The sequence below is a fragment of the Octodon degus genome, unplaced genomic scaffold (assembly GCF_000260255.1).
Source record: "Octodon degus isolate 3935 unplaced genomic scaffold, OctDeg1.0 scaffold00317, whole genome shotgun sequence".
NCBI lineage: Eukaryota > Metazoa > Chordata > Mammalia > Rodentia > Octodontidae > Octodon > Octodon degus.
In genome coordinates this window covers 997800-1013884 of record NW_004524893.1, presented here as the reverse complement: position 1 = coordinate 1013884, position 16085 = coordinate 997800, and the positions used below count along the sequence as shown (strand labels likewise).

Sequence of the window (16085 nt, the reverse complement as noted above, 5' to 3'; positions counted from 1 at the left end):
ATTGGTCCACTCCCCCCGCAGACCCAGTGCAGCCCCACAGGGTACTGAGGCTAGGAAAGGCCAAGGGCTCCAGCTTGGGGCCAGGGTATCTGGACCCAGGTGCTGTTGTCCTGTCCAGGGGTCCCTGGACTTGAGCCTGGGTTACCTGGAGTTCCAGGGAGCCCTGGTAGCTACCACAGGGGCAGAAATATGGCTCCTGAGCCAGAGCAGCCCTGCAAGGCCCAGCACATGGACAGACAGGGATTTGGTTCTAGACCTTCCTCAGGTGTATTCTGACCTAAGACCCTTTCAGTTGCATCAGAGGCTGTGGCATGGCTGTGTTCCTTAAAGCCAAGATGGGTGAGTATGGTTGGTTGAAAGTGGGGTCTTTTTTTTTTTTTTTTTTTGACAATGGGACTTTTTTTAAGGGCCTCTACATCCTTCAGTAGGAAAAAAAAAAAAAAAGGGATCCATTTTCAAATAGATTTGGAGAAAGCTACCCACTCTAATGTGATTTTGTGGACAGCCCCAGAATATGTGGCCTCATTAAAGCTCTGACAAGTCCTGCAGTTAAGACTGCCTGTTGTCTTTGATTTCACCTGTTGTCTCTCATTTGGCCACAGGCATTATAAAGAGGCACTGTGCTTGTTACAGTGGAGCCCACAGTGGGGTATGCTGGGGGTAGACGAATCCCTCTCAGCGTCCACAGCACTGGAGGAACCAGGTCTGATGCCAGGCTTGGGAGCCTGGGAGCAGTGGAGTGGAGGGGAAAGAGTGGTTGCTGCGAGGGGTAGTGCAACCCCTTCCAGCCCAGAAAAAGCAAGGAGATTTCAAGGCTGGGAAAGTATGGAATGGGACATTGTCCTCCCTGCAAGTCAGGGAGTCTGGCCTGCCTGGGTCAGCTTTGTGTGTTCAGATCCCCTCCCCCAAGACCAGCAGTCACACTGGGAGTCAGGGATTCCTTCTGGGAGCCAAGTTTAGTTAGCAGCTCATTCAGGCATGGAGACCCTCCCTGTGGAGGGAGGCCCAGGAGGAGGCATGAGGGAGCGAGGTCAGGGGGCAGGCACTGCGAGCAAGGCACCCCAGGACTCTCAAGGTCTTCAGGAAGAGCACAGCTCGAGCCCAAGTTCCTGTGCCACTGTTACCAATATCCCCAAAGACCAGATGGACCGGGAGTGGACTTCCTGTGTTCCTGATAAAACCGTATGAGGTTGCTTTGTTTTAAAAACAGAATCCACTTATTTCTGAGGACCTGAACTTCCAGCACTGGTCAGCCAGCTACCTGCCCACCCATCCAGGGGAGCAGGGAGGCAGGTGACTCTTCCAGACGTGGGGCAGGGCAGGCCGGCTCACACATCCCCGGATGTCAGGATGAGCCTTAGGTGCTGTGTTCTGTGCTGAATCCTGGGTGTTGGGTGGCAAAGCCCAGCTCCTGCACGGCCCAGCTCCTGCACAGCACAGGCTAGCTGAGCAAGGGCCGCATCATCATGCGGGAGGCACGAAGTGAGTATGTGGTGCCCCGGAAGAAGTTCCAGCGGATGCCATTCATCTTGTGCAAGTGCTGCCCGGCCGGGTAGTAGATGCCATTGAGGTTGGAGCCGCCACAGGCATCAAACCACCACCCTGTGGAAAGGGGATAAGGACCAATCAGGGCTGCTGTTGCTTTGGTACTGCTGCTGGGGAGGAGGGTGGAGCACCAACAGACCCTCTGCTCAAGAAGGGCCTCCAAAGGACAGCAGAGGGTTCTGGCCACCCCTCCAGGCCCCTCTGCACCTCTTTCCTTCACGATCCCTCTGTGTCTGTGTCCCTTCCTCAGTGAGCTCTGGTCTTTCTGGCTCCCTCAGGTCTCTGTGTCACCTCCTGTGGGTACGTGGTGGCCTGTGTCTCTGCATGAGTCATTCTCTCTTGATGGTCTTTGTAGGTGTGTTCCACTGTGTGCCTCCCTCTGGCTGAGGTTCTTCCTGTTGCCTGGCTGTCTCTGCTCTAGGTCTCGCCTATGGTTTGTCTCCATGAAAAGTCCTCTCCTGGTGGTGCCCAGGACTGCACTTCCTCTCCAGCCCTCCCTTCGCCTGCTCTGCTCTCCTTCCTATCAGCCTCTGCCTCTCTCTACCCCATCTGTCCTTGTCTCTGTGACTTAGCTTCTCCTCTGTCCTTCCTACTCTGTCTCTGACTTACCCCATCTCCCATTCTCTGACCTCTGTGTCATCCCAGGAGTTGGTGGGAGCTGTCCCTTGGCTACGTTCTGACCTTGGGGCTAGGAGGAGGGATGACCTTAAGGGGACTTTAGGACCCTGGTGTGGAAGATACCGCTGACCCTAACTTACCTCCAGACATTATCGCCGCGCAGTTGCAGCCACAGTTGTCATGGTCTGCGTCACGGGTGCTGAAGCTGTTGTTCCACAGGATCACCTGGCCCAGTTCCTGCATTATGCCGCTGTACCCATTCACAAAAATCCTGATGGCCGCCCAATGGTGGGGATGGGAGAGAAGCACAGTAAGGTGGGGGCCGTGTTGCAGAGGGGCCTCCACTGGGGACAGTGTCCCGGCTAGGGCCTGGCTCCTATTGTGCTAGGTGGACCTCAGCCTGGCCATTTTCTTCCAGATCCTCCTCTTTCTGCTGCTCTGCATGGACAGAGCACCTACTGTGCTGGGCCCTCCTCAACTCATTGACTGGGTCTTGAAGCCGAGTCACAGTGACCAAAATGAGGACAATGGCTGACAGTTTTAGAGTCCCTTGAAGAGGGCAGGCACTGTCCAAAGCCCTTTGCAGGGGTCAACTTATTCTTATCTCAGCCTCACAATGCCCTGCCCACAGGAGGAAATAGGATCCCAAGAGCACAAGAGCCTGGCACAATCTCAGGACCAAGGAGAGTCACAGTCAGATTCTGCCCCACTGTGGCCTGACTGGGGACCCACATGCATTTGTTCACCTGCTCACCATCCTGCACCCTGGCCCTGTGATACCCTCTCATGTCCACTTGCCTCTTCCAGGAAGCTGTCGCTGACCACAGCAGCTCAAGCTGATCTGCAGCCAGTCCTGGCCCCAGCCCTGTGACCTGCACATCAGGGGGCAGCACCGCCCCCGGGGGCAGGGGGGTTATGTGCCTTGGCCAGAATGTGTGGTCCTGGCAGGCAAAGCCACGGCTGCCCCAAGCTGATGGCCATCAGCTTGGATTCAGACCCCAGCTCCACCACTCGGAGGCTGCATGGCCCTGGGAAGGCTGCATCTCCTCTCCGAGCCTCCATTTCTGCATCTGTGCACTCAGCAACCACAGAAACACTGACAGTGACCTTGTTTCTTGTGTGGTTTGGTGACTCCAGCATGTAGAATGTACAGGGCACACTTATTGTTCAGTTACCTGACCCCTGGCGCATGGCCGAGCCTGGCTGGGAGACTGCAGGGAGGGGCTGCGCCTGGCACAGGGGTAGGAGATGGTTGGGAGCAGTTAATGTCCCAGAGGTGGGCAGAAGTGAATGGACCACAGATATGGTCCATTCCTTCCAGGGAAGCTCAAGGAAGCCCTGTCCCTAGGGCAGGGCCTCGAGGATGCCCATGGTGCAACCCAAAGGAATGTAAGCATGGTGTGAAATGAGGCCTAGTCTAGGCTACCTAGTCTGTCACTTTAGCCAGATGAGTTAGGTTCAGTGTGTGAGAGTCAGCAGTCCCCTTAAGAGGAGTTAATGTGGTGTCGGAACACAGTGGATGCTCAGAAAACACTTTTTCTTCCTTAAACACACCAAAAACCAGACTGGAAGGAGTAGGGAAATGTGAAGATTTGGAAGTGTCCTCATTTGGGCACAGAGCTTCAGGGCCACTTGACCTGGATTTGCCCAGTGAGAGCTGCCACATAGCCAGAAAGAATCCAGGCTCCTATCTCCCATCCTAAGGACACCTCTACCTCAGCCAGGAGCACAGCACAGCCTGGGCAACTCACTTCTTGTTTCTGGATTTCTGTGAATGACTGATCCGGGGTATTTGCCCTGGGATGGCCCCTTCCTGCTCTGGGATGGTGGCATCAGTGACATACTCTCCACCCAGTGGTCAAGATGTACTGAGTGCTCACCAGCCACCTCTAGATCTCTGACGTGGACCCACAAAAGAAACAGATGGTATAAAGTAGAGACACCCTGGGACTGACCTTTGGTGCAGACTGTAGGCTCTAACCTTGGAACCCAGCCCACGCACCAGGGACCCCAGCCCACCCACCACCTGGGCCCCAAGCCCACTTGTAATATTCCTCCTTGCTGCCCAGCTGGAAATGCTTGAAGTTTTCTTGGCTTGTGCTGCCACCCCAGTCTTCCAGCTCCACACGCAGAGAGTAGATGGTGCTGCTGGAGAGTTGGTGCACCGCCTCATTGCCCAGCCAGTACTCCCCAGCTGGGTCTCCGAAGCCCTGTGGGGTTGAGGGAGGACAGGGTGCACTGAGTGCCCAGGAGGGTCCTGGGCCAGGCTCTGAGGCCAAATCCCAAACTACTGGGTCATGGTCTCTGTGGAGAGTCTGGGTTAGCAGATCTCGCCTCCCAGAAAAAGGACCAATACATTTGTAAGTGTAAAAGCCTGTTAAAAGCAATTGCATTTCTCCAAAGTTTAGGAACAGGCAAAACTGAACTGTGGCTATTGAAACAAGAATATAAAAATATTGAGAGGGCTGTTGACTGAGAGGAGTCATGGGCAAGTTCTAGGATGCGGGAAGGTTTGTATGACCAGCTTTCGAGGTTCTGGGGTGAGCACTTCTGTGAAGTTTACTGAGCCTTACACTTAACATTTGTGTACTTAACTGCATGACTATTATACTTCAGTTAAAAAAAGAATTTTTAGGGCCACAGAGATAGCTCAGCAGTCTAAGCACCTGCCTAGTTAAGCACAAGGACCGAGGTCCATCCTGGGTACCACAAGCTGTGCCAGTCCCACCCCAGGTTTGCTGAGCCAGCCACCAAGACTTGGCATGGACAGGGCAGGCATTGCCAAAGTTTAGCAATATGAAAGTGTATGAAAAGCTAAGAACACATACAGTGTCTTGTTACCAGTGTCTAGGAGCAAGGAACTGAAGCTTTGGGTAGAACAGTAATGGAGCACTAAAGCCCTGCTCCGCATTTACAAGATGAGGTGCCATTTACTAAGTGTTGACATCCAGCTGTCCTTTGTGTATTTCTACATCTGAACTACCTATTTTTCTTTAGGTTTTTAATGCTGTTTTAAAAAAACTCATTTGATTCAAGAACAGCCATCACTTAATAAAATAAAGTATTTGTATTCATGAACTGGAACAGAAAAGACAGAATTAATAGTATTACTCTATGGTCCTGTGGGCATCTTTCCTATTTGCTTTGCTTTTGAAAAGGTTAAGTCCATTTAAGCTACCTTGTTAAAAAATCATTTAATTTTTAAAAATTGGAAGGCTTCTGGGTATAGTGCATGCCTGTAATCCCAGCACTTGGGAGGCTGAGGCAGGACAGCTGCTGCAAGTTCGAGGCCAGCCTGGGCTACATAGTGAGTTTAAGACCAGCCTCCACTACATAGCAAGACCCTGCCACAAACAAACAAACATTGGAAGGCAATCAGGAAGTATATCTCATCTTTAAAAAGGCATGAGGTCTTCAAGCCATCAATTTTAAATTACAGAATTTGTCCTGCAAATGTGGTCACAGAGGTATAAAAGGAAAAATAAATTTGTTTAAGCAACATATCCAGGGATGTAGGTGATTTTTTTTTTTTTTTTGGTTATTTCTTTGTATTCCTTGTTTATCTTCTTTTTTGTTTTTAGAAAAAAAAAAAAACACCTTAGCGATGTATGTCTTTTTTAAAAAAGCAAAACAAAGCTCAAGTTTCACTTCTAAGATGTATGTCACAAACTGCAAAAATAGGTTCACTTTCAGGGTAAAGGGTCCTGGGAAGATCGTGGACTCTGGGCAGATCCATTTGAAGGTAGATGGCTTAAGTGGGTTGATTTCTTTCTCTGTGAATTTATTAGGGTGAACTAGCTCCCCTCCTTCTGCGAACACCCAGCACCAGCACCAGGCTTCAGAGCCGCACAGCCCCGCCCCAGGGCAGCAGAGTCACCTGCTTGTAGTCCTCCCAGTTCCGGTTGAAATTCACTTTGCCATTCTCTCGACGCTGGATGACGGTCCAGGCTCCTCCATCGGGGTCCATCACACAGAACACCTGCGGACAGGGGAGCAGCTGAAATGCCTTGGACACAATCAGAAGCCACATCCAGGGCAGCACAAGGATCACTTGGCTCATGGATCCCCATGTCCTGCAGAGTAAAGCTGGTCGAGTTCATCAGAAGATGCTAGGCTCCATCTTTGCTCCCACTGTCATTGCTTAACATGACGGCCAGTGATACCTTCCCGCAGCCGCCTGCTCCTCACTTGTAAAATGGGGGTGCTCACATGATGACCTCTTCATAACTTTCTCCTCATTACTATGAGAGTTAAATGAGGTGGGTCCTGTGAATGTTTAAAAGAGGGCCCAGCACATACCAGGAGAGAAGTAAATGGAAGCTTCCCACTCCTTAATAAGGCAGGTTGCTGGAAGGATTAAACATGGATGGCCAGCTCTCACCCCTCGAATGCTGTTCCCAACTTACACTTCCCTGAATTCTACCAGACCTCCCTTTCCTAAATTTACAAAGCGTATTTTCTTTAGCATATGTGTCCTGAGCCAGGTGTGCTCGCATACACCTGTGATCCCAGCACTTGAATGGCAGGGCAGGAGCATCACCATGAGCCCCCTGGGCTACAAAATGAGGCACTTTAAAAAAATAACCCCCAAAACAAGCCACAAAACTAAACAAAAAGCAAAACCAAAAAAATGGTGTCCTTTCTTATACTTAAGGAAATCTAAACATATTTTACCAGGAAGTCCTACCAGTACTATAAAAGAAAAGCAATTGTGCCTTTATTTACATGATATAAAAATAAACATAGTGAAAAAAAAATATTATGAGATTGTAGTTAGAAAGTTTTGCTAACCCAGAGCCCTCAGCTGATCTCTTTGTCAAAAGGGTCATTTAGCACATGTGTGAGAAAGAGGAAAGACACTCTGGAGACAAATGGGCCCTCTTCTTGACACTCAGGCCAGAAGGAAAGCGCAAAGGGAATAGGGAGCATGACCGCTGGGCAGTTGCTCCCTTTTCCTGTCAGCCCCAAGCCCTACCTCACACCCACCTCTTGTCCACCACCTGATTACCACCTTTGGAGCCAGTCACTGAAGGTTTCCCAGCCTCTAGTCCTGCATAGAACAGAAGGAAAGCCCCTTTTTGCTGAGGCCCAGGAGTTTCAGGGTTTATACGCTCTATTGGAGAGCATAACCTTAATCAGCACAAAGCTATTTCCTGGTATTCCAATGAGAGGTCACTCTGGCTGGTGGCACTTACACGTCCATGTATTCTGCCTTGTCCCAAGGCCTGACACCTGCCTGGAGGGCACCCTGCTTCAGTGGCATCTCAGATACTGGGCAAAGCTCGATTCTGATGGTGGCCGGTTCATCTCACAAGTCCTTGGCTCAGTGCCCACTCAGACCCACAGTCTCCACATGCTAGCACCCTCCTCACCCTCTTGGGCACGTCCAGATTGGGTACGTGGATGGTGTAGACACCATCCTGATTGACTCCAGACCTACGGATGTCCTCACAGTCCCGGAATACTTCCTCAGCTGCATCTGTGGAGACAGCAATGGGGTAAAGCAAAAGTCATGTGGAGTTATCCAGGAGAGGAAAGGGACAGGGTGGGCTCCCTGCCTCCTGTTCTCCTGTGTGCAGGATGTGGTGAGGAGGCACAGGGATGGAAGATGAGCCAGACCTGGGCAGGTCTCCTAGTGGAGGTGATCCCGAGCTGGCCCCAAGTAGGAGTTCCTGGGTAGAGAAGACCTGGTGGTCTGGGCAGAGGGAAGTGTGGTAAGGGCTCTGATGTGGGTGGTCTGTTGTGAGCAGGGCATGAAGGTGTGGGAGGTGGCCAATTTACACCACTAGTGTGGCCTCTTAGCCAGAGTGTGCGCTGGCTGCTTGAGGTAGTGTGAAGCTGACAGAGACAGGGCAAGGAAGGAAGAGAGCTGGGAGGAGGTTGTTTCAGCAGGGATAACTGGCTTCATGCGCCAGGCTGTGGAGTCCAGGCTCCTGTGCCCAGCAAGAGCACTGATGTCAGCATGGTGCTGGGGGGCGGAGCCATGAAGCAACAGGCCAGACAGAGGCACTAGGCTCCTTAGGAGAGGGGTGGGGAAGAGCCTTCTTCCAACAAGGTGCTTCCCTTTCCACAGAGCAGGAGGCAGAGGTGGGGAAACAGCCATCCTTTCTTGGAGGTTCTAAGGTGGGGGAGCCTGGATTCTTCCTCCTGCCCACCTTGTACTCTGGCTCTACCTGCAGCCCTGGACACAGGGCCCTCATTTGTCCTCCCGGGGACCTCACCCCTGGCCTTCAGAGCCCACATTTGTTCCCTCTCATTTTGTTTCAGAGCTCAAGATAGTGCTGATTCAATGCCTGCAACCTAGCAGGGCCCATGGGCTGCTAGAAAAGTGAGTGTTGGCAAATGAACTGCATGCATTTGGAGCCCTCCCTGTAACTCATTTAGTAGGGATGCGGGCTGTGATCATACCACAACCCAAACTCTGTGTAGGTTGATACTCAAGCGTGGGCTAAGGGTTCAGATGCGTGGGGCTCATTATCAAGGGGGAACCAGAAGACTCTCTTGCAGAGGGGTTCCTGTTTGAGCTTCACACCTGACTGTGGCTCCCAGATCCTACATCCAGGGCAGCTGTCTGAAGCGGGCTGCTGTGCCCACTCCACCAGTGAGAACACCAGGCCCTATATCCACCAATGAAATGTGCATGCCATTTCCCAGACAGGGGTCGCCCTGCCCCCTTTGCAGCAGCTCCCAGCTCTCACAGTACATGGGGGCAGGAGTTCAGAGAGGCAGTGGGAAGCTTCTGGCCCAGAGCTGATGAGGGACAGGCCATGCTCGCTCTGGCAAGGCAAGGGCTGAGCTGGGAGCAGGCTTGAGACCTCTTGCCACTCTTTTCATGGGAAATTTCCTTCGTCAACAACAGTAACAATAACAGTGAAATAACCACCACTGTTGTACTGCAGAGTCCTTAGGTGCCCATTTGTGTTTAGGATAATGCCTGGAAAGTGGGTGGGACATAAAGGTAGAGTGAATGACCTGTATGTAGGTCACCCCTGCCTGCCCCTCTCTGAGTCTCTGGGCTGGCAATCCACACCCAGTGAGCCCCCTTTGGCCACAGGCACCTTGCTAAGCACCTTGCTGTGCATCGCCTCATCTCATCCCCTGGGCCAAAGTTTGTGATATTATGAGTTTTGTGAGATTATCATCCCTTTTTCACAGGTGATGAAGATTGAGGGTCTGAGAAATTAAATAAGTACACAAAGCTCCAGATGTGGCAAGTGACCCAGTCAGTACTGGACTCTACCAAGAGGCTGTGCCCTTCCTGCCACCCCGTCCTTGGCTCTGCACCTGGGGATAAAGTCTTCATCAGAGGAAAAGCACCTCCCAAGTGTTCTTCCTGGCAAGAGTGTAGGGTATGTGGACATAGGATGCCCATGGTGAAGGGCTGACACAACCTCTTAGCCAATCAGGTGAGCAGACTGTCGGCTGCACTGCAGACTGGCTTAGCCCTGAGCCTATGGGGAGAGGAGACCCTGCTCCATGCTCAGATCCCACACAAGGCTCTTGTCCTGCAGTCCTGCTGTCAGGGCCACATACAGGCCCCCAGCTGGTCACTCCACAGCTTGTGAGCTGGAAGGCATCGAAGTCCTCTTCAAGCCTGGTGGACTTAGAATGGAGCCACAGTGTGGTCCTTAGCTCAAGTCCCTGTCAGCCATGGAGCCAGGAGTCCCATCACTCTTGCTGCATTCCTTGTTCTTGAAGGCTTCCTAGGCCCCCCATGGCCGTCAGCAGCCAGATGAGCCCCTCTCTTGTCTCCTCCCCCAAGGCATTCTCTACTCAGAGGGCAAACATGTCCCAGCTATGCCCCCTCTGGTTCCAGGTTAAAGTTCCTCTCCTCACCATGGTCCTGCTGTGGGGGCTTCAGGAACACTGCTAGCAGAGCATCTGGCACATAATAGGCCCTCAACAAAGTGTTTCCTCTTCCCTCTTAGCCCCACAAAGCTGGCTGAGTAAGTTGCAAGAGACAGGCCAGGCTGTGTGCACTGCTGGATCCCTCATACCCAGCACTAGGCCTGGCACCCAGGGGGTGAGGAGCCGGTGTTTGTTGAACTGTGGGCCCTCAAGGGGGCTACAGTAGGAATTTCAGGGTCCCCTTTCTTTCTGAATAAAAACCCAGACAAGAGGAAATGCCACTTGAAAGACATGGCCTTCTATCATACAATTTCTCACTAATAGCAGCAAGAGTGTGCTTCTTCTGTTAAACAGAACAAACATTTAACTCTCATGTGTCTCATGGGAAATAAGGAGCTAACTGCTTTTTCACTTGTCATAATTACTGTTTTTACAAGTCCCTGAGGAACTGTGGTTCTTCCTCAGTCTCTGAGGATAGGCGACTTCTCAAAGGCTGCAGTAACTGCTGACTGAGATTGTGTGAAATACGATCTGTCTGCACATAATAGTCTTATCCATTCCTTATCCATTCCTTGCAGAGTAAGAGGCAAGGGTGCACGTTGCTTGTCTTAGCCAAGCAGATCTGCAAGTGGGGGCAGAGCTTGGGCTGGGCATACCTGGCTTCCCGCTCACCTCTGCTGCCATCTGCTAGTACCCAAGCTTACTCTTCTACTTCCTCTGAGCATTGGACAGCTCCTTCTGTAAAGTGGACAAAGGCTGCTCATCTGGAGGAGCTGCAGGCGGAAAGGACAAGCTCCCAGGAAAGGGCAATTGGGTGTCACGACCCCCTGACCTTCGGCTGTCCTTACCAGTACTAGGAGGCTGGCTCCCATCCTCTGCTGTCCATCCGCCTGCTCAGCACTCTCCAGAGCCTGAAGGAGACCTGCCTTGGCTTCCCTCTGAACATTCCCACTCTTGCTTCTGAGTGCTGAGGAGCAGGCCAAGCACTGCGCTCACCTCTCAGCTGGGGCAGAGAGGGCACCTGTCTTCCCTCTGGTCCTCTTGGGGTGGGGACTTCACAGAGAGAAGTTTTATTCTATGGGTGCACTAAGTTCCACAGTACCATTCTATGGGGAAACTGAGTGCCAGGGAGGGTAGGGCAAGTACAAGCAATTGGGACCAAAGCACAGATCCTAGAACTCAAATTTGTCAGCTAGGTTACTGCTGTTCTTGTTAACACTGTCACCTCCATTGAACATATGGGGTAACTGAGGCCATGAGTGGAGTAGGGTGGGGCTGATCCTGGCACCTGTGGAGTCAGGAGATAGAGTCTGGATTGACTCCTTTTGAGTCCATTGTTCTGGCCGTTACTATTACTGCTTGCTGTTATTTCTATGTCCAATGGGCCAGGAGGGCATAGCTTTTCTCAGGCTGGGTCCCAGCCCAGAGTGCTGCTGGATGCCAAGTACAGCTCCTTCCTGGCTCCCACCCTCCTCCCCAGTCTCCTCCTGTCTGGCACACCCCGGTTGCTCACCTGGGCCCTGCTCCACCAGCTGCATGAGGCGCTGCAGGTTCTCCAGGAGCTGGACCTGCTTCTGCCACAGCTGACTGGAGTTGTTGCTGGAAGCATACAGACTTTGCTGGATGCCAGCAAGGGTGTTGCTCTGGTGGCTCAACAGCCGGTACAGCTGCTCCTTCTCAACCTGGAGTCCTGCCAGCTGGGTTTGTTGCTCAGCCTCCAGGTCATGCAGCTGAGTCTCCAGATCACTGCAAGGTGGGGTGCAAAAGGGTGAGCCCACTGTCCAATTCCTCATTCACAGTCTCACAGAGAAGTCCAGAGAGGGGGGTCACACATGCCTACACCCTTACAGGAAGGTCAAGGGTATGGGGCCACACATCCCATGGTTCATGTCCATAGTAGGCAGGGGACTACAATGGGAGTGGTCTGAACTGGGTCCACTGCAATGCAGAAATCAGGCAGCTGCAACACCAGCACCTGGGTAGCCTAGTTCCAGATCCCTAGTGATTGAGGGACAAGGATGAAAGGGAGATGTGTTATTCTACATCCAGTTTTGCAGACCCTTCCTCAGACTTGGAACTAAATCCAGCCAAGGCACAAGTAACTGCCTCTAGGCCCCAAATTACAATTACAAATTTTGAGGGCCAGCCAGATAGCTCAGCAGATTAGAGCACCTGCTTAGGCAGAGCAAAGGGGCTGGGGTTTGATCCTGGGCATTACAAGCCATGGTGGTCCCACCCCCAGGGTACACAGAGAAGGGCAATTGAGACTGGGCATGGTAGTGTGTGCCTGTAATTCCAGTACTTGTGATGCTGAAAACAGGAGGATCACTACAACTCCGATCTACATGGTGAGACCCCATAGACACTGTACTAAACACACTAAAAAAATTATAAATTTTGCACACACTGAATTCTAGAATTCTAGCTTTCTTCATGGACCAATGACTTATTAATAATGCTTTTCATTTCCATGTATTTTTATAGAGCTGTCTAATTCAGAGTGATAGAAAATTATCCAGTTCTTGCCATCTGGAACTTAGGGTGGGAAATAAGAATAAGAACCTCTACATTTCTTTTTTTTTTCTTTTTCTTTTTTTTTTTTTTTGTACCAGGGATCAAACTCGAGGCCTTTAGCTTACTAGGCAGGGACTTATGCCATTGAGCTATCTCCCTGGACCATAGAACCTCTACTAACTGTACCCAGGTCAGAGAGAGAGATTAGAACTTATAGCTGTGCCCTGAACCCAAGCAAAAGCATTTTGCCCTCTTGACAGGGTTGAAATTCAGGCCTTAGCAGTTTTTCCTCTGCTCAGCTATAAACAAACCAAGGTAAAATCTGCCTAGGGTATCAGATTTCTCTGTCTTATGGGTACCTCTAGGCTACCTTGATGTATATTTGCGTATAGTGAAGGAACTTTGACTATGGATTAGAACATGTCCTCAGGGAAGGGGAACAGGCAGATAGATTAATCAGGTTTAGTTATTTGTAAGCCAGTAAAGCAAATTAAAATATACAAGATGAATCATATGGTGTGTAAACTATGCCTCCATAAAGCAGTTAAAATTTTATAAACAGGAAGACAGTAGAACAGGAGAAAGAATCAAAGTGTCTGAGCTCAAGAACATGCCCCTTCTCTGTCCCTGCTCAGTGCTGGGGGCTGTGGTGTAGAGCCGCCTTGGTTCTCAGCTCATGCCCAGCCCAGCCGTAGTGCCCTCCTCTCCCCAGCTCCTTAAGATTGTGAGTCTGGCTCTAGTCTTACCAGCCTTGGCCCAGTCACAGATTCAGCCCCACCTCCCTCCCACACTGGTCCCTCACCTCTGTCCCATCCCAGACACTGGTCCAGATGCAGCTGCCAGCCCCAATCCCACCCCAGCTTTAGCCTGAGTTCTGAGCTCAAGCCCTGTCTCGATCCAATCCCTTGCAGGACTGTGTGCCAGCAGGACCCACCTGTTGCGGCCATGCAGCTGGCGCAGTGTGTGGTTCTGCTCCTGCACCTGCTTTCCCAGCATCTCAGTTGTTTGCATCATCTCCAGCATCTTTTTCTCCATGTTCACTGTCTGGTTCAGGACCTGTCCCAGGGGGCAGGAGGGTGGGGGGCTCTATTCACTCTGCAGGAGCCTGCCAGCTGCCACCCACCTGTCCACAGGCCTATCACTCCTGACATTTGCTGACCAAGGGCCACCCTCCAAATGGTTAGTCCCTGTGGTCACTTGAACACACGTCCTACCCAACTGCATGATCTGCTTTCTGCTTTTCCCATCACTGCATGTGACAGTGACCCAACATCTGTTCCATCAACAAGTGCTATCAGTCACGCCTACCAAAAGGTCCTGGCCACTTCCCTCCAAGGCCCCCAGTGTGGCACTGGTCTCTGTTGTCTCTTACCTACTGTCCTGTACTGGTCTCCTCACACAGCTGACTGATCTACTCTTGTCCCTCTGGTTAATTCCCTACTTAGAAAACAGAGGCATCCTCTTCAAATACAACCCCTTTGCTCACAATCCCCTGTTGCTCCTGCAGACACCAGGAGATGGAGAAACCAAAGGTACCTGGGACAAGGACCTGAGTAAACTGAGATAAGCCCTGGGAAAATTGGAACAGAGGGGAAAGAGGCTCACTGAAGTGCACCCCACAAAGCTAGAGGGCAGGGAAAATCTGTTCTCCTGACACCAGCTAAAAGTAGCAACCACCTTGTTTCAAATGACAGGGGCCTGGGTAAACTGAACTATTCTCTGGGAAGCTAGGATGCAAGGGAATTCTGTTCTTAGGTCAGAGGCCTACCTAAAAACAGGAACCACATTGCTTCTTTTTTTTCATGTCTGCCAAATACCACTAAAATTTGTACATAAACCCCTCAATGTGGATGCCTCCTTGACATCCTCATTTGGAGTTCCTTTCAGCTACCAAGAGCTTTTCTTTGTCATTTCCATTATAGCTCATACCTCAGTAGCCTCCCCAAGCCCTCAGGTACTCATCAGTGAGACTTTTCAGAGGTGGCTGGATCTAGCTAGGGTGTGTGAATATGGATTTTGGGTATGTGTAACTGGATTAGTCCACTGATTGGTTTAGCATAATTCTGAATGTAGCTAAATGGATTTCCTGAAGAGAGAAGGGCCACCCTGGGTGTGAGTGACATCAATCAGTAGGCTTGCAGCCAGAATGCAATAAAGATGGAGAGGGAAGCTCATTGATGCTACTTTCTGCCTCTTGCCTGCCTGCCTACCCTGCCATGGACTGTTTTTCCTCTGCCTTGCCCATCTTCCACACAATCCTGCCTTGCCACCAGCCAACTATGGACTGAAACCTCTACCAGCTGTTAGCTACAATAAACTTTTCCTTCTCTAACCTGTGGGTATTGTATAGTTTGTCCCAACAATGAGAAACCAGACACTCTCTAATATCTCTATTTTTGGTTCATTCCTCACTTCTGTGTCCAGTGTCTCCATCCTCTGTAGTTCTTAGAATGAGAGCCCAAAGAAAGTTGGCAACATCTTTGGTGCCCAAAGTGAAGTGTGCTTCTTAATGGAAAAGTAAGGGTAGCAGAAGGACTGGATCTCACTTTCTTTTTGTGTCCTCTCTTGCATTCTAGGAAATGATTGGTACCCTGTCACCAGTTAAAAGCTACTGAAAGCTTGGGCAGCTGCTACGCTTGGAACAGTGGACAGGTTCCCTAGTAACTGCCTGGTTAATCCCCTGATGAAACCCTGGGGACAGTGGGAGCGCTGATAAGGCAGGAAGTTGGATTCCCCTGTAAGGCAGACCTCTGGATGCGAGACACTGAGGAAAGCTAGTGTGTAATTACAAGGCTAAGGTTGGGGCTGCTCTCCAGTGGGTGGGTATTCCTCTAGTGGAAACCAGGTTCCCACAGCACGGTACCAGTTCCTCTGGTGTCCAGCAGAGGAACTTCCATTTGTCTGTCATGTCCAGCCTGCTCTTTTCTGTGAGACAAGAGGCAAACTCTCAATGGTCCAGGTAGCCCCTTTCCTGGGTGGCCTGAGACACCCGCTGTGAGAACTCTTTCATATCTCTCCATTGAGAGTTGAGCTGTGAGTCTGGGCTTTTCTCTCTGCTGGTGTAATGGGCACCCTCTTCTTCAGGTGTGTCTTGGTAGATTTAGTGGTCTGGGAGCAGGTTAGATTCCTAGCTCACAGTTGAGGCTCCCTCAGTGCTGATTCCTCTGGTGTCTGGCCCTTTCCCTAGCTTTCATGGAGCTAGTACCTGGAAGACCTTGCCCTGGCCTCCCTGGGGAAGGTATCTAACAATCAGGGTTGAGGTTGAAGAAGAGTCTCTCATGCCTTGGTCCTGTTACAATACACAGGAGATTAGGTCTACTCTGGTCTGGCATTCCTCCCACTGCTCATGGTGGGACTAATTTCTCAGCTCACCTCACAGGCCCCTACCTACTTAGTCAGTTGCCAAGTGGGCTTGCCTCTTAAGTTCTAGTCATGTAGCCTGCTGCAGGGATCAATATAGATTCAGGGCGCTCTTGCTCTTTGCCACCACCATGAAAGGTTGCTTTCTGCTCTGTGCTGCTCTGCGTTGGACCCAGCTGAGTATGGACTGAAACCTCCAG

At 51.1% G+C, this 16085-nt stretch overlaps 1 protein-coding gene across 1 annotated transcript; it reads right to left on the bottom strand.

Moving 5' to 3' along the window:
- Positions 1-979: 979 nt before the first annotated feature.
- On the bottom strand, positions 980-13696 carry LOC101569213 (angiopoietin-4). Its single transcript, XM_023707910.1, has 7 exons — positions 13460-13696; positions 11525-11757; positions 7536-7642; positions 6041-6142; positions 4207-4373; positions 2304-2434; positions 980-1602 (listed from the first exon to the last, which is right to left on the bottom strand). Exons 1-7 carry the CDS (start codon positions 13558-13560, stop codon positions 1442-1444), a joined length of 1002 nt encoding a protein of 333 aa, XP_023563678.1. The 5' UTR covers positions 13561-13696; the 3' UTR covers positions 980-1441.
- Positions 13697-16085: the final 2389 nt, after the last annotated feature.

What these genes read in the sequence shown, in the direction of transcription:
- LOC101569213 (XM_023707910.1), bottom strand. Translation starts at nt 13,560, where the DNA reads ATGGAGAAAAAGATGCTGGAGATGATGCAAACAACTGAGATGCTGGGA. An exon ending in AGCAAGGAGGAATATTACAA is followed by an intron (nt 2,435 to 4,206) that starts GTGGGCTTGGGG and finishes GGCGGCCATCAG; the next exon opens with GATTTTTGTGAATGGGTACA. An exon ending in CGCGGCGATAATGTCTGGAG is followed by an intron (nt 1,603 to 2,303) that starts GTAAGTTAGGGT and finishes CCCTTTCCACAG; the next exon opens with GGTGGTGGTTTGATGCCTGT.